Below are 23,584 nucleotides of genomic sequence, written 5' to 3'. Positions count from 1 at the left end.
TTAACAAAGGGTTTTATAGAAATTTGCTCAAGTGACAAAAATTACAACATAGAATGAAGAAGAAAGAATTCTCTGAATTACTGTAGAAATTCTGGCCCAGAACAAAGGGGATAAGCAATTAATAACCATCTATTAAGATTAACCTCAGCATTGCTTTTACTTCCCATAGTATCAGCACCTCGTATTTCCTTGAGGAAGTCACCCCTCCCTGTCAGTGGTGAGGCTTGCCTAGCCTTGTCCCTGCAGGGGTGGTCTCATGTAGGACTTGGTCAGAGTAGCACATGGTTAGCCAATCAGATTCAGTTCCAGGATTCTTCCTGGAAGTATTAAGAAAGACATTTCTTTCTACTTTATCTACACTCTAAAATCATAATTCTTTTTTCTTTTCGTAGTGAGAATCTTAAAGATTTAATCTCTTAGCAACTTTCAAGTATATAATACAGTATTGTTGATATCATGCTGCACATTGGATCCTCAAACTTACTAACTTTATAACTGGAAGTTTGTAAACTTTGATCAATATCTCCCCATTTTTTCCCCACCATCCAGCCTCTGGCAACCAGTATTCTACTCTTTGTTACTACAATTCCAGGTTTTTTAGAATCTACATATAAGTGAGAACATACAATGTTTGTCTTTCTCTGACTTATTTTACTTTGTATAATATCCTCAAGTTTCATCCATGTTGTCACAATGGTAGCATTTCCTTCTTTTTTATGGCTAAATAATATCCCTATAAATATATATGAGTGACTGTATATATGTAAGTGTGTGTGTGTGTATATATCAAATTTCCTTTATCTATTTATGCATTGGTAGTCACTTAGGTTGTTTCCACACCTTTACTATTGTGTGCTGCACTAGTACTATTTAACACTGCAAGGAACATGGGGATACAAACAGTACATCTTAAAAATTCTTACCACAGGAAAAAGGTAACTATGTGAGGATGGATAGATGTGTTAACTAACCTTATTGTGGCAATTGTTTTGCTATATATATTTATATCAAATCAGCATGTTATATCCTTAAAATTACCCAATACCGCATGTCAATTATATCTCAATAAAGCTAGACAAAATTAATTGACCATAAAAATAAGAGAGCTCCTTTATAACATACTATGTTGCTTTTATTACAATGTTTTGGAGAAAAAAATTCCTCTACATAAAATGTACATATCAGTTTTGTGACATACTAATTCTAGAAAGCTAAAGTATAAAAGGAATGTATCTAAGGATCAAGGAAACAAAAATTTTTTAGCTTCATTCTCCAATTTCCAATTTGCAAACCATGCTGAAAGTTTAGATAAAATCAAAAGACGCTTCACAATCTGCCTTACTGAAATCCCAAATGGAATTTTATGTACTTGAGTTGGGATTATTAGGATGAGATGGGGTGTCTCTTTTTTTTTTTTTGCTTTATTTTAAATCAAAAGCCAATTGGATAAAATACTGTTAAATATTATGCTGCCTCCAAAAAAAACAAAAAAAATAATTATTTCACTGAAGCCATTTAGAGCATCTGGTACTGGACTTTTTGTTAACAAACTTTAAAAAATAGATATTTAAGATCAGAGTGCTTCTAAGAGTTACAGAAATTTTTGTTATCTATCAGCCAGGGGCATGAATAATCACTAAAAGACATTTGCTAACTAAACCTAAATCTACTAATGAGAAGTATACACAATAAAAGTTCATCAAAGAAAGAAAGACAGAGAGAGAGAAAGAGAAATTAGGAAGGAAGGAAGGAAGGAAGGAAGGAAGGAAGGAAGGAAGGAAGGAAGGAGGAAGGAAGGGAGGAAGGGAGGGAGGAAGAGAGAAAGAAAAAGAAAAAAAATCAATAAATCAATGCTGAGCTCTTCTACATGGAGAGGGCCTGCCTTAAACTAAACTGAATACAGAGAAAAGCAGAACTAAGAGATGGAGAAATAGAAGACTGTAAATGGAAAGAGAAGAACAGAAGACTATAGAAATAGAAGTCTGTAAAGAGAAAGAATGAGAGTGAGACTGCTGGCCTCTTGATATTTTTGGCTGCAGCCCTATCTTCCCTTCTATTTTTAGCCACATAAGCTACTAAATTTCCTTCTTTTGGCTTAATCCAGTTTGAATTGGGTTTCTGTTACTTATAACAAATATCTATAAAATAATATGAGGCCCCCTTGGCCTAGTTGGGTTCTACAACTTCAAAAGCAAAGGAAGGCAGCACTCAGAATAGCCAATGTACATGAGTATCCACACCCACAGCCACAGTGGCTGCGGAAGCCAGAGTCCAATCTTCAGGGATTTTTTTTTAGACAACAATGTTAAATGGATTGGCTCAAACATAAGAAGGCTGGTTCTGATAACATGTAAGTCATCCTGGGGAGTCTCATATGCAACTACAGGAGACCTACAAGGTCCAATAATACATATGTAAACCACAAGACAACAACTTGTGGGTGTTAGCATTAATGGGAAATTATTTTTATTCATAAATTGAAGAGGCTTGAAGATATTCTGGATATAAGTCTAATAAAAAAGTAGCATGGGCATCTCCACTGCACCCCTCCAGGTTCCACAGAGATCCAGATTTCTATTATTTGATAAAAGAGTTAAAATTAGCTTCTTCCTCCTCAATCTAGACTCAACACACATTCTCTTCTTCTGTCTTAGGACAAAGAGTCAGAGTAAAGAGAAAAGTCCAGAGCGTGGGTGTGTGAACTTGGACATGCACATGTGTGCATGTGAGCAATCCAGGAATCACTGAAATGTGGATTTTCAAATGGACACAGAATTAAGCTGAGAGCATCAGCTTTGTAGCACAAAGCACTTGGCCACACATTCTCTCTTTGCATGTGACAGGGTTAGGGCTTAGCAAACACAACCTAATTTCTGGAATGTTCTTAGAGCTCATTTCTCCTAGAAAAAGGAATACTTCTTTTTAGCATTTCTGTTGAAGGGAATATAGTATCAATACAAATTGAAAGGCCAATGGAAAAAAAAAGCCAAAGTGTCACCAAAAATGAACTTCTGAAGATGAAGATGTGTAAATAACAGCAAACTAATGGAAACAAGACTACAGAGGCCTACAGAATTAAACAAGCATATCAAATCTGAAGACCTCACTCTAAGCCCAAGGACATCAAAAAGTAAACAGCACGCATAAATGCCCTTTGTGAAAAATCTGAAATAGAACATCAAGTTCGGCATGTGGAAATCTGAAAATAAATAGATGTGCAAAACAGTTGTTTCCTGATGTGATTACAGAAATCATGTCTCATTTCCTCAGAATAAGCATTATACATACAAAACATGGCTATACCATACTGAGTAGTAGTCACTTCATCAGCTATGAGCCTAACTTGAAGGTCAATCAAGGTCAGATTCTTGTTCCATGGAAATGTCCTCCACAGCCTCCCTAATAACTAAATGCTGTCAGGCTTGAGCTGGTTATCTACATTTTACAAACAAATATTGTCTTAAACAGGCTTAATTGGCTACTTAGCTACCAGAATAATTGTGTGTACACTGGAAGTAAATGAAGCACGCACAAACAAGACACTCACCTTTTCTCCCCTGAGGATCACGGCAGTTTTCATGGATGCACAGGCCCCAGTCTGACCAGGAAGATACGATACAGTCTGTAGAGCAAGGGATATTGCAGAGCTGAGAGGCTGAAGGGGCAGGTCCCAAACATAATGTCTTTTTCACAGGTCTAGAGACTAAAGGATAGAAAAAAAAAAAAAAAAAAGGTCTATGTCACATTCTCTGGATACCCCTCGAATTATTAATGTCTATATTTGTATGCCTACCTTGCCCACAGTCAGTTTTCTGGTTAAAGGGTATAGACAAACAAAACATAAACACTCTCTAATACCTGTTGCTTAGCTCTACACTATTAGCATTTGGGGTGAGAAAAGGTTAGGGAAAAAAAAAAAGACAGCAACAAAGGGCATGCACCTGAGTTTCCTGTTTCACAGAGTATTCTCTGGGAATTCAAGAGAGGACTGGAAATACAGATACAAATTATCTAGAGTTATGATTCAAAAAAAATAAATGGCTTTGTAAAGTTTCAAGATGAGTCTATCTCAACTATATAAATGACTAGGTTGCTGCGAAAAAATCAAAATCGAAACCCTGAGGTGGGGTGTTTAGCATAACCAATCTACTGCTGCTACTCCCCTGAGGTGTGGAGCTCTCAAAGACACAGAAGAAAAATGGTTTTTAGAAAAGAAGAAAAATTTGGATCTGTGACTGCAGAATTAGCCCCTCAAAGTCAGTTTCATTAGTGAGGCTATCCAGAAGCACAAGGAATATCTGAGAAGCCATGGGGAGATGCCAAAGAGGGAGCTTTCCCACCCTTCCTGGTGCACCTGCACTCAGGGTACGCCCAGAACTGTGTCCCTTCAGGATACAGGGACCACCTGGCCATGAGTGGCACTCACCAAGTGCCTTCTCCATGCAGATTCACTCTGGGGACCATGAAAATACACAGATGAAGGAGAAGATGAGATTCTGACTCTTATGGAGATTATAACAGGATAGGAGTTAAGATAGAAATGACACAATAAAAGAAGAGCCAGATGCATAACTATGTTTGCACTGAGTGATTCCACATAAAAGTGGTTTGGGAGCAGTTCAGAGCTTGTGAGCAAACGGTTTAAGTTCAGACAGTCTTATCTTATGAACCGGCTTATACTCTTGTCTAAATATTTCCCATGTGTCATGTCCACCTTGTTAAGCAGATTAGAAGTGCTTCAAAGACAAAGATGGGTGTGACAGGATTGGGTGGTAAATCATACCATCTACTTTGCTTCTTTACTATTTACATGGATGTCAGTTGTATCTGGCAAAGACGGCAATAAATCGCAGCTCTGACCAGCAGAACTTTGTACATAAATTTTTAAAAAGCAAAAACCACTGTTTTTTTTTTTGAAAGATTGTATTTATTTATTTCACAGAGAGAGAGAGAAAGAGAGAGAGCGAGCACAAGCAGGGGGAGTAGAAGAGGGAGAGGGGGAAGTAGACTCCCTGCTGAGCAGGGAGCCTGATGCAAGGCTCAATCCCAGGATCCCAGGATCATGGCCCGAGCTGAAGGCAGACATTTAACTGACTGAGCCATGCAGGTGCCCCCCGAAATACTGTTTTCAAGAAGTTGTAAATCATGGCAGAAGTGTTTCTAATGAATAGTGAGGCAGCTTGAGGTGCTTGTGACAGTCAATGGGAAAAGCAAAGGTCACAAAAAAATGTAAGAAATTGTTTGGTTTTCAACTAATTCTTATATATTTTACCAAAAGGATTTGACTTGACTTAAAAGACGGGAGCAAAGCAAGATGGTCAATGGAAATGTCAAAGATCACAAGCCATGTGGAGGAGGAAGAGATAGAAAGAGAGCATAGATATTGGTGGCAATTGGAGGGTTACCTGGCAGGCTCAGGAGTGGCAGTGATCAAACAGAGATTGTGTTGGCCAGAATGGTGAGATGGGGGGTTGGAGTGACCAGGACTGGGATGTACATATGACACTGGTGGATTGTGGATAAAGAACAACCTGTGATATACTTGAGTAAGATGAAAATAAAGAGAGAAGGGGGCAGCAACCACCACCCCATCACCATCACCTGTGAGTTTGGGGGAGGAGGCCTGTGATTCCTTACCCAGGAGGGAGCAAAAGAAAACACATAAGACTGCCCTTCACTGAATACATTATGCATTCATTCCAAAACCATTAGTACCCACTTTAAATCAGACTTTCTTGGATGGTGTCTGCTTTCAAAGAGCTCTCAATCAAGAAGGGCAAGTCAAGTAGCATATTAATAAAATTGATGGAAAGTGATGCTTCAAAGCATCACAGGAATTGAAAGCTCTATAGTCAGAGGTCTTAAGACAGAAAGGCCTTTGGGTCTGGGCCCAGGCTTATGAGCATGTGTTCTCACAAACTCTAAAGTTCGTTTCTCCCCAAAAAACTAAGTAGTGATGGAAAAGGAAGTAGGGCATGTAAACTAATTAATCTACTTAAACATATTTAGTGAATCCCAGGCACTGGTTATAAATTAATTCACTTAACCTGCATAACTTTGAGATACATGTTATAACCATCTCAAGTTAAAAATGGGGATTTTGCAACAGAGAAACGTTTATTCACTTGCTCACATTCTTAATTAGTTAGGAGCCGAGCTGAGATTGTGATCCAGGCAGCCTGGCTCCAGGGTCTGTGCTCTTAACCACTGTATTATGTAGTCTTATTTCAGGCCATTCAACCTACACTGATAAGTAAGTACCTACTGAGTATCAACCCTGTGCTTGGAGCTGAAGTCAGAATAGTGAGTAAAAGAGATAAGGTCCTTGTCCCCATGGAACTCATATTTTTGTGAGTTGATACTAGTCATACACAAATTCGTGAGCCCCAACAACAAGACTAGAAAGCTGTTAGTATTGCTTCTCTTTCCTTTGTCATGGCTGTCTTACTGCAACACCAGACAGATGTTAGGTGTCTGATGGTCAATGCTGAGAAGATATCCCAACTCTTTCAGCTCCAAGATCCAGTAGATACTTGCTGCTACAACTTTTGTACTTGAGGTTGAGGCCAGCCATTGAAACTAATCAATCTGCAAGTGTAGCACCTAGACCCTCAGTAGGCCTTCACTAATCTGATTAGAAGCTCCTGAATGTCTTCAGATTGGCAGTGCAGTTGGAAAGAGACTGGGATCCTGTTCTATGTCAAGGACAACGTTTTTACAGATCATTATGTTTACCTAGCTTATTTTTGGAGAGCTATTAAGAATGTTTGGGAGGTAGGCAGTTAAGTCTCCCAAAGTCCCCTTTGATAAATACTTAACTGTCAATCAGTTGACTGCTGGATATTATGGATAATGGTACTCCTAAGATTTGGAAGTTAGGAGAGACATGGTGTGCTAGAGAGGAGCTAGGGGTAGTGGGGTTCCCTGGAGACTATTAAGTGACATAATTAGGAGACCCAGGAGTGAGAGTGAGGCTATTTGTCAGGCAATCATGCCTCTTTAGCACCTACTGCTTTGACAGACAGTAGATCTTAATCCATATAGATAAATTTTTCTAGTCCCAGGTGACATGTCTAAGATGCTTCATTTAGCATTGAATCAATGTACTTGGGCCAACCTATCTCTATCTCAGGCCCTCTGGGCTACATTTGCTCTAGAAATAAATCATAAGTAAGTCACAAAGCACTTACCAGCCTCAGACCACTTAGGCAGTTTTCTCCCCAAGAACAGCAAACACAGAATATCTCTAAGACTATTAACTATTAAGAGCTAGAAGGGAGCTAATTTAGTTTAATTAATCAATTTTACTGAAAAACTGAGCTCCAAAGACATTAGACAGTTTCTATAGATTTACTCAGCAAGTCCAGGGCAGAGCAAGACCTGAGCTTTGTCCCAGGTGGTTGACTCATCTCTACATGTCCCTGTTGATTTTCCTTCCATGGAATGAAGCCATCAGATAGGACTCATGAGTTCGTTTGTACCAAGGATATTCTGTTGATGAATCATAGTGACTACAATGGAGGTAATCAGTGACACAACAGATCCAAAATGTCCATGAAGGCTACAGACTCATTATAACCTTTTAAATAAAATCCAAATCTTTTCCCTACTTTATCACTACCTTTTTTTAAAAAAAAATTATTTATTTACTCATAAGAGACAAAGAGAAAGAGTCAGAGACATAGACAGTAAGAGAAACAGGCTCCTCACAGGGAGCCCGATGCGAGACTCTATCCCATGATCCCAGGATCATGCCCTGAGCCAAAGGCAGACACTCAACAGCTGAGCCATCCAGGCGTCCCTTTGTTGCTATGTTTAAACACCTTCAAATATTTGTCCAGATCTCCCCCACCAAGCAGGAGGCAGTGAGACCAAACTTTGCTCCACTTCAAATGTGACTATTACTTCTTTAATTTGCAGCAATTGGGATCCCTGGGTGGCGCAGCGGTTTGACGCCTGCCTTTGGCCCAGGGCGCGATCCTGAAGACCCGGGATCGAATCCCACGTCGGGCTCCCGGTGCATGGAGCCTGCTTCTCCCTCTGCCTATGTCTCTGCCTCTCTCTCTCTCTCTGTATGACTATCATAAATAAATAATTAAAAAAAATTAAAAAATTTAATTTGCAGCAATTCACATTGTAATATAATTAAGGGATGGGTAGAATGTGGGGATGACAAGGACCACATGAATTTAGATGGTTTGTGAAGTTTACCTGCCCAAACTGCAGCTATGATATTTGTAGAAAGAAGTGTTGTTTTTCTACTCATCTGAAAATCTTTTTCTGGATATACTGACTGAAACAACTTTATTTCTATTTACCAACTCTGTTATCTCTGATGCAATCAATCCCTGCTTTAATCAGTGCAGGTCTATGCTTGTATCTCTTGTGTCTCTTATACCAGATATTTGTTTTTTTTAAGATTTATTTATTTATTTGAGAGAGAGAAAGAGAAAGAGAAGAGGGAGAAAGAGAAAGAGAGCAGAGGGAGGGGGAGAGGGAGAGAAGCAGACTCCCTGCAGAGCACGGAGCCCCATATGGGGTTCAACGTCACAACCCCAAGATCATGACCTAAGCCAAAACCAAGAGTCAGATGCCTAGCCCACAGAGCCACCCAGGTGCCCCTCAGATACTATTTAGGTTATGTCACCTTGACACCTTCCTGTGCTGACCAACTGTCTGACTAGATAAGCAACTACCCAAGGCCTTACAGTCTATTTAGGTTTTTCAGGCAGCATAGTCAGTCCCTATAGAGACTTTTCATGGCCACAAAGTGTTAAAGAGCCAAAATAACTTTCAACTCAGAAATTGAGACTGCTACATAGTGGTAGCTTTCCAAATGCTAGAAAATATATTACAGTATTATAAGTGATTATACATATGCAATAGTCATTAATACTTGGGATATTTTGGTGCCTATCCTGGCATTTTTCATTTGCAATAAGAAATTATTACATTGACCTGCCTTACAAGAAATGTGAAAGCCTGCTACTAAAGATTGCAAAGTTGTCTTAAATAATGAATTGCTCCATGAACAGAATGCTAATTAACAAAAGGGAAAATATATTGGTTAGGTGATATGTTTAATGTTAAAAAATAAACACACACAAAACTGTTCTTAATTCTAGAAATTTACAATTTTTCATGATTTTCCTTAATGACAAAGTGATTTCAGATGAGCATACAAATTCAATCAAAATGATTTATAATTAAGAAGAAAAATGCCTGTTGTGACATTAGCATGTGACTGCCATTGTAAAGAAAAATGAGTACCTTCATATTTTATTTTTGAGACTAAATCAAGCTCTAATCCGAACTAATTTGAATTAACAGAAATAAGTTGGCAGATTCAATAAAAGTATATCATCCCGCACCCTACTGATGACTATTTTGTAAGATCTAAATTTCAATGCCTCTTAATGACTCAAGATGATATTAAACCGAAATAGCATAATAATATTTAATTAATTATAATTAATAACCTGGTACTCTTCCTGTAATTAAAAAAATGAGTTATATTTGCTTAAATTAGAAAGAGCTATTGCAGGAGCCAATGACATTTTCTTTTCTTTTAATATATCTATTACTGGGTGAAAAATCAAGTCAGGCTTTGAAAATTCAGGAAGTGAGATAATTGTCATGGCACAATGGAGCTCACCATTCCCTCTGTACAGAAGGAAGTGTCTTGAAGATGGTCAAGGAATTAGTTACAACATATTGATTTTTTTTCCTACTATTTTCAAGAAAGTGGAGATTAAAAAAAAAGAAGAAGAAGAAGTAAAGCTGATGTTACTTCCTGGGGACTCTTAAAACCTGGAAAATTTTGCTGCTTTTTATCTTAGTGATACCAAGGTCCTCCTGCAAACAATACATTCCATCTTCAGTTGATTTTACATTATTTGATTTCTAGAATGACATCAACCTTCACAAAGAAGCTAGACCAAAAAAGCAATATTCATTTCAACTTTCCAAATCAAATGCAGGCACTGTAAACTCCACAGGGTATTTTCACTCAAAGCTTAGAACCCCCTCATTCCATGGACTCTCCAAGAACAATCATAATAGAAACAGCAATTGCTAAGATTTAATTCAAAACTAATGAAAGAGCCTACTTATGTAAAAATGCTGCTTTCTAAATGATTTTTGAGAAACAATATTGCCTCTGACATATCCATTTAGGGAGTATACTGACTTGGCAGAAATTCAATCCACCTTACTGCTAAAATAAATAGGCCTCTTCTACAGACTGAAGGAGTCAAATGGTTGAAGGGGAAAGATAAATAATATTACAATTTTAACCAGAAAGCTATTTTCCTTCAAGAAGCTTCATGTATTATTTCAATTGCCTTTTGCCACTGGGATTTGCAAAATAATGGATCATTCTTTTAACTTAGTGGATAGAATAAAAGCAATCTGTCTTCTAGCACTTATAGGCAGCTTAAAGAATTAAATCACATCTCATCCTATTATACCTAATAAAGCTTAATTTTAGCCATATTGTGACTCTCTTGGCCAAGTTCTGTGCAATACAACTTGGCAGGAAGATTCATGTGTATGTACTGCGAATTTAATACCTAAAAATAATTCCTGCAATTAGAAATAATTATGGGAAATGTGACCACATATCAAAGAGTTTTCCAAATTTCATTCATTTCATAAAGCCAATCAGAAAATGCCTAGTGATTCTTAATGCTACAGAGTAACAATACTCTAGGTAAAGATGGAAAACAATATTCAGAATACAAATGAAAGCAAAATAAATGAGATACCTGTACAATTCTAGAAAGAAATCAGAATCAATATCCAACAATTACATAACATAGCAGCCTTTGGGCCGATATTCATATATTTCTATTATCATATAGTCTCACCTCCGTTCCTCTTTTGAAAATTTATTTCTGATTGTTTCACAGCCTTTTAGCTTGGCGGAGCTAAAAGTAGGGGACAGAGAGTATGGAAGGAACAAAAGCTGACCTATATGGCATCTTTCACTGTCTACAGAGTTAAAAATACCATTATTGATGAGAAAGAATAGAAAAGAGATCAATGAGAGATGAGGAAGTGGTCAGGCAAGGAAAAAAAGTGAAAAAGCAGAGAGTCAGGTAAGAGGAAGAGTTACCTCCCAAGGTGTCAACAGCATTAACTACTCCATATCGGGCAAATACAGTTTTCTTCCCCCCTCCCCCCAACCACAACTTTTGCAAGGGTTTTAGCACAGGAGTCCTTTTCCTACTCATGGTATTTTGCAACCTACAGTCCATTCCCCGTAGGAAAAATGACAAAAGCTGAATGAGAGCAAGTCTTCCAGGAATGACCACAAATGCCTCTTCTACTGGTTAATGTTAGTAATAATAGCTAATACACACTAGCAACCCACTCAGTTCTAGGCACCATGCTAAGGACTTACATGCAATTTCTCATTTATCATGATCACTCGGAAGGAAGTATCATTATCACATCCACTCTGAAGATGAAATTACTAAGGGTAAATTATTTATCCAAAATGACAAAGCTAATATGTGACAAACACAGGTTCAAGGTTCCTCAAAGCCCCAAATCTTTAATATCATACTCTACTATGATTTTGTATTTACAGTAAAAATTATGATAGAAAAAACCCTTCTGAATGGGTCAGTCCATTAAGCATCTGTTTTCAGCTTAGGTCATGACCTCTGGGTCTTGGGATCAAGTCAGAATTGGGCTCCCTGCTCTTTGGGGGGGTCTGCTTCTCCTTCTCCCTCTGCCTCTCCCCGCAGCTTGTGCACATGCGCTCTCTCTCTATCTAATGAAAAAAAAAATTAAAAAAGAAAGAAAAGGGAGTGGATTAAATTAGATTATGTTGACTATTTTCATGTTAAAATTTAGGTTTAGGGTCATTTAGGTTTAAGGAATTACAGTGAGTTCTCAATCAGCAAACCCCACCCCCTTAAGATTTCTTAAAGAGCAAAAGATGACCAAAGAAACCAGGGAAGGGTGACAAGTGCACGTGCATGCCCAGCTCCCCTTCCTCTGGATGCCCCTACTATTCCTAGCACAATTCTCTCTCTTATCACCCATATCTAACCCAGCAACTGAGAAAGGGCAGAGGTGACAGTAAGACATCCCTAAGTCCCATGGGCAAAAAGTAAAAGGAAGAGGATGTTTAAAAAAAAAATAGAAGAAAACAGGGCAGCCCAAGTGGCTCAGTGGTTTAGCGATGCCTTCAGCCCAGGGCCTGATCCTGGAGTCCCGGGATCGAGTCCCACATCGGGCTCCCTGCATGGAGCCTGCTTGTGTCTCTGCCTCTCTCTCTCTCCCTGTGTTTCTCATGAATAAATAAATAAAATCTTTAAAAAAATAGAACAACAACAACAAAAAGACATGGTTGAAACAAGGATGTCCCAGAGGAGGAGGAAAAGCAGCAGGAAGATCTGGTAAGAAGTGTAAGAGGGAGAAAACAGAAAGCAGAGCTGGGTCTCCCAGACTTCGGTCCTGGTCACAGATACCCTATTATTCCACCATCAAGGCTGACCTTCACCTGTGCTGATTTAGAAGGTGGCATTTCAACCTCGGAATAGCTAAGTGGAAACTTTTAATTATGGTAACAAGAAGGAGAAGTACAATATTCCCTAAGGTAACACAAATCTCTAAAAACAGCATCACAACTCCAAAACTTAAAGCTCTAAGAGTCAAACCCCCAGAAAAAAAAAAAAAAAAAACAAAGAAAAAAAACAAGGGGTGGGGGGATATGTGACACTTATTTTAGAGAGCCAGGAAAGAACTATTTGTCTCTAAAATAAATAGGCACAGCATCCTGTTTTTAATGGAAGGGATATTGAAGGCCTCACTGTACCCGATATCCTTGTTAGCATATGCTACTTTAAATTTGCAAATCATTTTAGACTGAACAAGTTAATTCAGCTTCAAAGGAAGGCTCATGGGATTCATCGGGTCCCTAAGTAGTGGTAGGAACGAGACACCGCATAATAATTTTTAAAATGCAGAATAGCTCATTCTTTTGTATGAGGAACTGCTTTATACATTTTTGAAGTAAAACAAAAATTACAAACCAAAACCTCTGCACTGCAAAGCTGGATAAAAGCTCCTTCCTCCCAGGCCTATTCAGACATTGCCAAGTCCTACATTGCATAGCTACCTCTCACTATGTCAAGGCCAATATTAAAAATGAGTAGCTTTCAGCCCTCCTAAACCAACCGGGTTTAACATGGTCCCAACTCAGAAGCACTGAGTCAGAACTGGGAAGAGGTTAGGTAGCAGAGAGTACAGTGAAGATTTACATCTTTAAAAAACCTTTATAATTAGCAGGTTGGGGAGTCAGTGCTCTCAGTAATTAATGAAGTATCATTTTGAAAAACCAACTGACAAGATACTATTATTTTAACAAACATTAAGCTGATAATCTACTCATGTGAATTGAGTAAATTTGTTGGTGATTGAGCTTCTGTAAAATAAAAGGACTATCCAATATTTCTCACCTTTGTTACATTCTATCCTCCCTAAGGAGGCTTTGTAAAATATTTTTTTCCTAATGGTCCCTCCCTTCCCCATGGTATTTTCACACCACAATTGTACTGTGTATACGTGTATGCTTTATATACAAAAAAAGTGTAAGTTTTACAAAAATTGGTTCATGGGATTTTTTTTAATCCTGTGAATCAAATTTTGTCCCCTTAGAGGCAATATCATCCTCCATTGGGATGAATTGGGAGAACACACACTCAACTTAAATTGTGTGCTAAGAAATGTATAAGTATGTTCTGAGTTAATTAGTAAAAGGTTCTATGAAGTACTACTAATATCTGCAGTTACCAGTGAGACAAGTGAAGTTTTAAAACTTTAAAGCCCGAGTTTCAGTAATTAGTAAATGCAGAGGCAGGACTTGAACCTAGCCAGTGTGATTCTGGTTTACCCTCTTCATCACCACATTAGACTCTTGCAGCTCAGGGCTCTAAAATTATTGAATTCATCACACATTTCCATGGCTCCTGGCTAGAATCTATCTTTTTAATTTGACTACAGTGCTTCTAAATACTTGCGTTTTTCCTGAAGTTGAAATCTATATGCTGATATTTTCATTGCAATAGCAAGAGACAATTCCATTAGCCAAAAAGATAAGCTATTTTCTGATGCATTCACAGAATACAGATAATTTAAAACAGTGGATACGCTGTATAATTTTATGCATTTTTGCTTAAATACTAATCATATTAAAAATCTGTCTTAAGAGGTTGCATACTGTATTTTTTTACATTTATATACATCACCAGAGCAAAATAGGCTATAAGATCAAAAGGACAGGGATCCCTGGGTGGCGCAGCGGTTTGGTGCCTGCCTTTGGCCCAGGGCGCGATCCTGGAGACCTGGGATCGAATCCCACATCGGGCTCCCGGTGCATGGAGCCTGCTTCTCCCTCCGCCTGTGTCTCTGCCTCTCTCTCTCTCTGTGACTATCATAAATAAATAAAAAATTAAAAAAAAAATTAAAAAAAAAATCAAAAGGACAGTGATTTATATTTTAAGGCATTATAATTGTTTTCTATGAAGTCTTAATTTGGGAGAGCATTGAAAAATAATGAGAATATTTTTTTAATTTAAAAATGCAGTTAGTTGATACTACATTAAAAGCAGCATGCATGTATTATAGGCTACTAAATGCAAATAACTCTGAAAGTGTTATTACTGATTTTGTGAATCTGAAAGTGTTATTATCTATTTTCAAAAGGATGGGTGCGTTGAATTTTTCAAAATAAAATATATTTTTATAACATGAAAGATATATAGTTGCATGGAACAATCATTTAATTTTTTTTAACATTTGCATTTTCGTAATTCAAGTGCTCTAACAAATCCTGTTTAGTTCAACCCAATGAGGCTCAAAGGTAAGACACACTTATCACGACTGTTCCTTTGGAAGCGGGGAACCCTGAAAGAATAGTAATGGTTCAGAAAAATTCTCAGACCTTTGGTAGCTCAAGATCCTTAATATAGTGAACTCAGCACAAAAGTTAGGGAGCTTCAGGGGCTCTCAATAGGAGATTACACAGAATCATGAAGCACCAGATTTGAGGACCCGTACTACCTCCCCAGAACCATTTTGCTTCCAATCTGACTCAAGAGAATCCACACGGATACAGGCTCCTCACATCACTATTTCTGCTCTCTGACATTTTGCCTGCCCTGAGAACAAAGACAAAGCTGCATATTGTAGGCCACCAGCAAGCCCATTTTTTTTCCTCTCTACTTAACTTGTAGGCCACCAGCAATATCCAATTTTGTTCTCTCTACTTAGATTGCAAACTAATTATATAAGAGGTTTCATCCAGAGTTATTTTCTTCTTTATATTTGTAATGATTACAAACAAATACAAATTGCTACCTCTCATTTTTCTTCCTGAATTGATAGTCATGGTTTGAGGAAGTTTTATGTTAAAGAGTAACCAGCCAAATCCTAAAGAAAATGGTAGCCTACTTAGAACATCCCCTCCTGGGCAGCCTGGGGGGGCTCAGCAGTTTAGCGCCACCTTCAGCCCAGGATGTGATCCTGGAGTCCCAGGATCAAGTCCCATGTCAGGCTCCCTGCAGGGAGCCTGCTTCTCCCTCTGCCTGTGTCTCTGCCCCTCTCTCTCTCTCTCTCTCTCTCTCTGTCTCTCTCTTTCTCTTTGTGTTTCTCATAAATAAATAAAATCTTTAAAAAAAGAAAAAAGAATATCCCCTCCTTTCAGAGATATGCTCCCTCGTAGAATCTTGGAATGGAAGAGATTCTTTTTAATTTTTTTTTATTTTTTTATTTATTTATGATAGTCACACACAGAGAGAGAGAGAGGCAGACACAGGCAGAGGGAGAAGCAGGCTCCATGCACCAGGAGCCCGACGTGGGATTTGATCCCAGGTCTCCAGGATCGTGCCCTGAGTCAAAGGCAGGCACCAAACCGCTGCGCCACCCAGGGATCCCCAATGGAAGAGATTCTTAACAATATCTTATACAATATCCGTTTAGACAAATGAGAAAATCAAGGCCTAAAGGATACATGACTTGGCCAAGACCAACAGGAAGTGTAAATATCAACCTTGAATCCCCTATCCTGATATTTATTAACTCACTTATGCTGCCTATAGTTAAAAAAATTAAAAATCCTTGATTAACCTTATCATATCCCATTCATATCTACAGTTTACATTCATTTAAGGCATATTTTATTCTGCAGATGACATTCTTCTGTATGAAATGGGTTTTTCTTCTCCTTCTCAAATTGCAAAAACCCAGTTATTAGAGCTGAATCACTAACTTGTACCTAGAGTCATTATTAGCTGCAAAGGGTGAGTAGGGGCTGAACCCAGCACATGATCCTGTTGTAAATTATACCCCCCAGTTTATGCCCAGAAGGATGCCTTTTTCTAATATTTGCACCCAGAGGGTGAGATGTTTTCTAATTCACACAACAGTGCAGTTTACACTGCCTACAATTCATATAAACTTTTTTTTTCTTTTTTTCCCCAAGAGAGAAACAGGTGGTGGAAGGAGCTGAGGGAGAAGGAGAGAGAGAATCCTAAGCCCAGAGACATGAATTTGTTTTTTTTTTAAAGCCTAAGTCATACATATTTTAAAAAGAAAAAAAAAATTCAGGTGGCTGATCAAGAAATACCCCACATCAATGAAAACTCAGTAGATGGAAGAACTAATCAGTAATAGATTCTTAGGGTCTGTCATTTACTAGAAATAAGATGCTAAGACATAGAGTGAAAAGTCTCCAGGGGAGCTCAGAGTGAGGTTAATGGAGGTATGCATTAAAGGTCAGAATGTTAAATTTATTTGTTAATGATTCCAAAGTCCAAAAATTTAAATAGAAGCAGTGTGAAAGTGTCCACATTAGACCACTTCCCTTCCATAACCTCTTAGCAATATGAAGTGTAATTTTAAAAGGAAAGACTATATTCTTCACAAAAGGAAATATTCTGAAAGCAGAAAGGACCTACTTAACACAAATCACTGTCAAATAAGACATACCAACTGAGCTGAAATTGCAATAAAGTGGTGAACTTGTAAATCCCCCTTCCTACCCCACTGCCTGTTTCTTCAAGGCAAAGCAGCTATTATTAACACCCAATCCTTTTTTCTAAGCACTGCTACAAAGCCCCAGAGAAAAAAGCATAATCCTGTATCTTGATGAGTTTACCATTTCATCAGCTGATTTAGATTTACACTAATGAAAACCAGGGATTATTATCAAATAGGTATGAATGAGACATCCATGTGCCTAGAGTCAATTGTATGTGACACAGGTATTCCCAGAAGAAAACAGATCAGAAGAGGGAGAAATTCTGAAACAGCATGGGATAACCTGAACATAATCATAAAGTCGTTCTGTAGGAACTTGTCCTTTTCTTTTTTTTCCTGGTGTTTTTTCTTTTTTTTTCCTTCCTTCTTTCCTTCCTTTTTTTTCCCTTCCTTCCTTCCTTCCTTCCTTCCTTCCTTCCTTCCTTCCTTCCTTCCTTTTTTTTTCCTTCCTTCCTTCCTCCCTCCCTCCTTTCCTTCCTTCCCTCCCTCTCTCCCTCTGCTTCCTTCCTTCCTTCCTTCCTTCCTTCCTTCCTTCCTTTCCTTGTATAGAGTTAACAATGTTATATTAGTTTTAGGCATACAACATAGTGATTCAACAATTCTGTATGCTATGTTCACAAGTGTATCTATGATCTTGTTGGCGTCTCATTTAATATCTCAGGTACACAGCACCCTCTTGCTGCTTTTTGGACAATATATGCACACCGGAGGGGACACAAGCCTGGGTATCTCAACACTCTTACTATTCTTTCTACTCCATATTAAATTTCCATTCTTACCATGTAACTGATCCCATTTTGTATTTTATAACCCGACATTCGAGGACATCAGAGGGAAAAAAAATCTTTATATAATGAAATTGCATCAATATATTGTACACTTGAAACTAATATAACACTGTATGTTAACTAACTGAAATTAAAATTAAACTTAAAAAAAATGAAATTGCTCCTTTAAATAAATAAGCAAAAATCCAAATGATAATCATTCAAAAAAATTCCTTCTTGTAGTATATCCATGGAACCACAAATTTAATCTAGCAGGACATTAAAAGAACGAAAAAAATGTAAAAATTAAAAGAGCAAGATTTTTTCTTCCCTATAAATGCAGGGTTGGCTCAATATCAGGGTATTTGTTAATGTAACTTAATGCATGGATAGACTGAAAAAAGAAACGCAAAAGCTGATCTCAGGGTTGCCTGTGTGGCTCAGTTGGTTTCAGCTCAGGTGGTGATCTCATGGATTGTGGGATCAAGCCCTGAGCTGGGCTTCCAAGAGCTCAGCAGGAAGTCTGCCTGGAGATTCTCTCCCTCTGTCCTACTACCCCAGTAAATAAATCCTAAAAAAAAAAAAAATGCTCATCTCAGTGTGTGTGTGGTATAATAAGGTGTAACATGTCATATATATATAAATATTATCTGTTTATATGTAAATTCCACAACCACTAATAACCAAATACTCAAATCCTTAAAACAAACTCTCTTACTTAATAAGTGCCATCTAACATAAATCACAACTAGATCACATTTAGAAGTGAAAAACTACATATTTAAGTGATAAACAAGACAGAGATATCAGCTAACATTTTATCACCTACTATCATTTTTTAAATTTTATTTAAATTCAATTTGCCAGCATATATTATGACACCCAGTGCTTATCTCGTCCTGTGCCCTCCTTAGTGCCCATCACCCAGTTACCCTATACCCCCACTTCTGACCTACTATCGTCTTACATTTCCTAGCCAGTGCAAAACAATTTTAAAAGATAAATGTCATAACTCTTAAATGAGAAAAGATAAATTTTTCAAAAACGTTTTTGTGTAAACTAGGGGCAGGATGGCAGAGGAGTAGGGGCCTCAGCTCACGGGCCCCACAACTTACCTGGAAAACTTTCAAACCATCCTGAACACCTACAAACTCCACCTGAGATGTAAAGAGAGCACAGCTGGAACGCTCCAGAGAAGGGTCTGCGCTTCTAACAAGGTGGGAAGGTGGAAAAGAATAAACAATCCAGTGGCGGAGGCCCCCGGGGAGCTAGGCCGAGGGGGCAGGGAGAGCCTGGGGACAGGCAGGCCCAGCCCCCGGGAAGCGGGAACTTTCCACCCCGCCCTCCTCTCCCCGGAGGGAAAGGCCTCCAGGGCGTCGGCAGGGGTCAGGCAGGCCGGCAGGAGGCGGGGGAGCCCCCAGGTCCCGGGGTCACGAGCAGAGGAGGGCTCGGGGGGAGAGCGCACCCCCACCGCGGCCCATCTTGGGGCAGGGCTGGAGCGCACCCCGGGGCCTCGGGGGAAGCCGGGGGTCGGGCGGGGGACACGGGCCTGGGGGGCAACGGCGCCAGCTGAGCCAGCACCTGGCGGGGGCGGGGCATCCCCCAGGGGCGCGCACCTGAGACGCACCGCAGGCCCCGCCCCCAGAGGACCAGCTGGAAGGACAGGGGAAGGGCGAGCTCCGGACCCAGCAGGCTGGGAAGCTCCAGGACCGAGGGAATAGAGTATGTACAACTAGAGGGTCCCCACCCCCCCGTTTTAATTTTTTTTTCTTTTTCCGTTACAACTCTTTTTTATATCTGACTAAGAAGTTCCTATATTTTTTCTCTTTTCCCGCCTTAACTACAATATTTTAGCACCTCTTCATTTTTAAGTTTCTTCCTTTTTGACTTTCATAAATCTACAATTACAGGTCCTAGATATATTTTTCACTTCTGAATTCCCTTCAACATACTCCATTTAATTTTAGGAGATATATGGGATAATGGGTTTTTGTTTTGTGTTTTTGTTTTCTCTCCCTCATTTTGTTCTATAATGGCAGAACTTAATACCTTCTAAACCATGACCGACATACACCCAGAACTAAGTGGAACACTGTGCTGGTTCATCCTGTGAGATTATATTCTCTCTTCCTTCCCATTCTGCCCCCCTCTTTTATCTTGTTTATGTTTTGGTGGCCAATGTTGGGGCTTTCTACAAGTATTGCTGGTTTACATAAGTTTCAGATTGAGCATCTTCTAACATACAGAATTTAATACACTCACAACCAAGAGGATCACCCTCTAGGACCCCTCAGTTAGACTACATTTTCCCTCCACTACAACTTCTTAACCACCATCTCCCAGTTCCCCACCCCCTTTTTTTCCTTTTTTCTCTTTTTTCCTCTTTACTTTTTTTTTTTTTCTTCTTTGGGATTTTTGGCCTTTTATTTTTTACTACTTTGTTTTAAAATATGTTTTTCACTTTAGTGGTCCTTTTATTTTGTTCTTTTTTTTTTTTTTTTTTTTTTAAAGTTTTCTCATGCCTTTTCTTTTTTTTTTTTTTTTTTTTTTTTTTTAATTTTTATTTATTTATGATAGTCACAGAGAGAGAGAGAGAGAGGCAGAGACACAGGCAGAGGGAGAAGCAGGCTCCATGCACTGGGAGCCTGATGTGGGATTCGATCCCAGGTCTCCAGGATCGCACCCTGGGCCAAAGGCAGGCGCCAAACCGCTGCGCCACCCAGGGATCCCCTTTTATTTTGTTCTTATCTTCTTTTTCATTTTCTGGTCTCTGACCTTGTCAGAATCATCTAGGGTGGAATTTACTTAGGACGCAGTTGATATTTTTGACTCAGCCCACTCATACAACTACTCTACACTGAACTAAATGACTAGAAAGGATTCACCATAAAACAAAGAATCAGAAACAGTACTCTCAGCCAGACTTACAGAATATGGATTTCAATTTGACGTCAGAAAGCCAATTCAGAAGCACAATTATAAAGCTACTGGTGGCTCTGTAAAAAAAAGCATAAAGGACTCTAGAGACTTCGTTAGTGCAGAATTTAGATCTAATCAGGCTGAAATTAAAAATAAATTAAATGAGATGCAATCCAAACTGGATGTCCTAACTGCTAGGGTTAATGAGGTGGAAGAAAGAGTGAGTGACATGGAAGACAAGTTGATGGTAAGAAAGGAAGCTGAGGAAAAAAGAGAAAAACAATTAATAGACCATGAGGAAAGGCTAAGGGGAATAAATGATCACCTCAGAGGAAGAATATACATAAAATTAGGGTTCCAGGAGCTGCCGAGAGGGAGAGAGGGTCACAAAGTACATTTGAACAAATCAAGCTGATAACTTCCTTAATTTGGGGAGGGAAACAGATATTCACATCCAGGAGATAGATCCCCCCAAAAAATCAATAAAAAACGTTCAACACCTCGACATTTAATAGTAAAACTTGCAAATTCCAAAGATAAAGAGAAAATCCTTAAAGCAGTGAGAGACAAGATATCCCTAACTTCTATGGGGAGAAATATCAGATTAACAGCAGACCTCTCCACAGAGACCTGGCAGGCCAGAAAGGGCTGGCAGGGTATATTCAGGGTCCTAAATGAGAAGAACATGCAGCCAAAAATATCTTATCCAGCAAGGCTCTCATTCAGAATAGAAGGAGAGATAAAGAGCTTCCAAGATAGGCAGAAACTGAAAGAATATGTAACCACCAAAACAGCGCTGCAAGAAATATTAAGGGGGACTCTGTAAACGAATGAGGAAGCCCAAAGAAATAATCCACAAGAACAGGGACTGAATAGGTATTACGATGACACTAAATTCATCTTTCGATAGTAACTTTGAACGTGATTGGGCTAAATGATCCCATCAAAAGACGAAGGGTTTCAGACTGGATAAAAAAGCAAGACCCCTCTATTTGCTGTCTACAAGAGACCCTTTGAGACCTAAGGACACCTCCAGCTTGAAAGTGAAAGGTTGGAGAACAACTTACCATCCAAATGGTCCTCAAAAGAAAGCCGGGGTAGCAATCCTCATATCAGATAAATGAAAGTTTATGTCAAAGACTGTAGTAAGAGATGAAAAGGGACATTATATCATACTTAAAGGGTCTATCCAACAAGAAGACCTACGAATCATGAATTTTTATTCCCCTAATGTGGGAGCTGCCAAGTATATCAATTAATAACCAAAAAGTAACGAGATGCTTAGATGATAATACACTAATAGTAGGAGACTTCAACATGGCACTTTCTGCAAATAACAGATTTTCTAAGAACACCAAAGAAACAAGGGCCTTAAATGATACACTGGACCAGATGGATTTCAGAGATATTTACAGAACTTTGCATCTGAATGCAACTGAATACACATTCTTCTCAAGTGCACATGGAACTTTCTCCAGAATAGACCCCATATGAGTCACAAATCAGGTCTCAACTGACACCAAAAGATTGGGATTGTCCCCTGCATATCTTCAGACCACAATATTTTGAAACTAGAATTGAACCACAAGAAGAAATTTGGAAGAAACTCAAACATGTGGAGGTTAAAGAGCATCCTACTAAATGATTAAAGGGTCAACCAGGAAATTAGATAAGAATTAAAAAGATTCATGGGAACTAATGAAAAGGAAGATACAACTGTTCAAAATCGTTGGGATATAGCAAAAGCAGTCCTAAGAGGGAAATACATCATAATATAAGCCTCCTTCTAAAAATTGGGAAAAAACTCAAATATACAAGCTTACCTTGCACCTAAAGGAATTAGGGAAAGAACAGCAAGTAAAACCTACACCAGGCAGAAGAAGGGAGATAATAAAGATTAGAGCAGAACTCAATGAAATAGAGACCAGAAGAACTGTAGAAAAGGTCAACAAAACCAGGAGTTGGTTCTTGAAAGAACTGATAAGTTAGATAAACCAGGCTAGCCAGCCTTATTTAAAAGAAAAAAGACTCAAATTGATAAAATCAAGAATGAAAGAGGAGAGATCACAACCAATACCAAGGAAATACAAACGATTTTAAAAACATATTAGGAGCAGCTATATGCCAACAAATTAGGCAACCTAGAAGAAATGATGCATTTCTGGAAAACCACAAATTTCCAAAACTGGAGCAGGAAGAAAGAGAAAACCTGAACAGGCCAATAACCAGTGAGGAAATTTAAGCAGTCATCAAAAAGCTCACAAGACACAAAAATCCAGGGCCAGATGGCTTCCCAGGGAAATTCTATCAAATGTTTATGGAAGAAATAATACCTATTCTACTAAAGCTGTTTCGAAGGATAGAAAGGGACTACTTCCAAACCCATTTTGTGTGTCCAGCATTACCTTGATTTCAAAGCCAAACACCCCACCACGAAGGAGAATTATAGACCAATATCCCTGATGAACATGGATGCAAAAATTCTCAACAAGATACTAGCCAATAGGATCCAACAGTACATTAAGAAGATAGTTCACCATGACAAGTGGGATTTATCCCCATGATGCAAGGTTGGTTCACACTGGTAAAGCAATCAACGTGATAGATCACATCAACAGGAGAAAAACAAGACCGTATGATCCTCTCAATAGATGCAGAGAAAGCATTTGACAAAATACTGCATCCGTTCCTGATCAAAAATCTTCAGAGTGTAGGGATAGAGGGAACATTCCTTAGTATCTTAAAAGCCATCTATGAAAAACCTACAGAAATCATTCTCAATGGGGAAAAAGCCTTCCCCTAAGATCAGGAACATGACAGGAATATCCACTCTCATCCCTGTTATT

The 23,584-nt window shown here is 38.7% G+C and overlaps 1 protein-coding gene across 1 annotated transcript in view; it reads right to left on the bottom strand.

Moving 5' to 3' along the window:
* The window catches only part of THSD7B (thrombospondin type 1 domain containing 7B), a 732,294-nt gene that overhangs the window by 485,956 nt on the left and 222,754 nt on the right, over positions 1-23,584 (bottom strand). The window contains exon 5 of the mRNA XM_041739265.1: positions 3,548-3,703. Within this exon, the coding sequence (XP_041595199.1) occupies positions 3,548-3,703 (156 nt within the window). The remainder of the gene's footprint in view (positions 1-3,547; positions 3,704-23,584) is intronic.

The sequence above is a fragment of the Vulpes lagopus genome, chromosome 24 (genome assembly GCF_018345385.1).
Source record: "Vulpes lagopus strain Blue_001 chromosome 24, ASM1834538v1, whole genome shotgun sequence".
Classification (NCBI taxonomy): domain Eukaryota; kingdom Metazoa; phylum Chordata; class Mammalia; order Carnivora; family Canidae; genus Vulpes; species Vulpes lagopus.
This window is presented reverse-complemented; position numbering and strand designations above follow the sequence as displayed.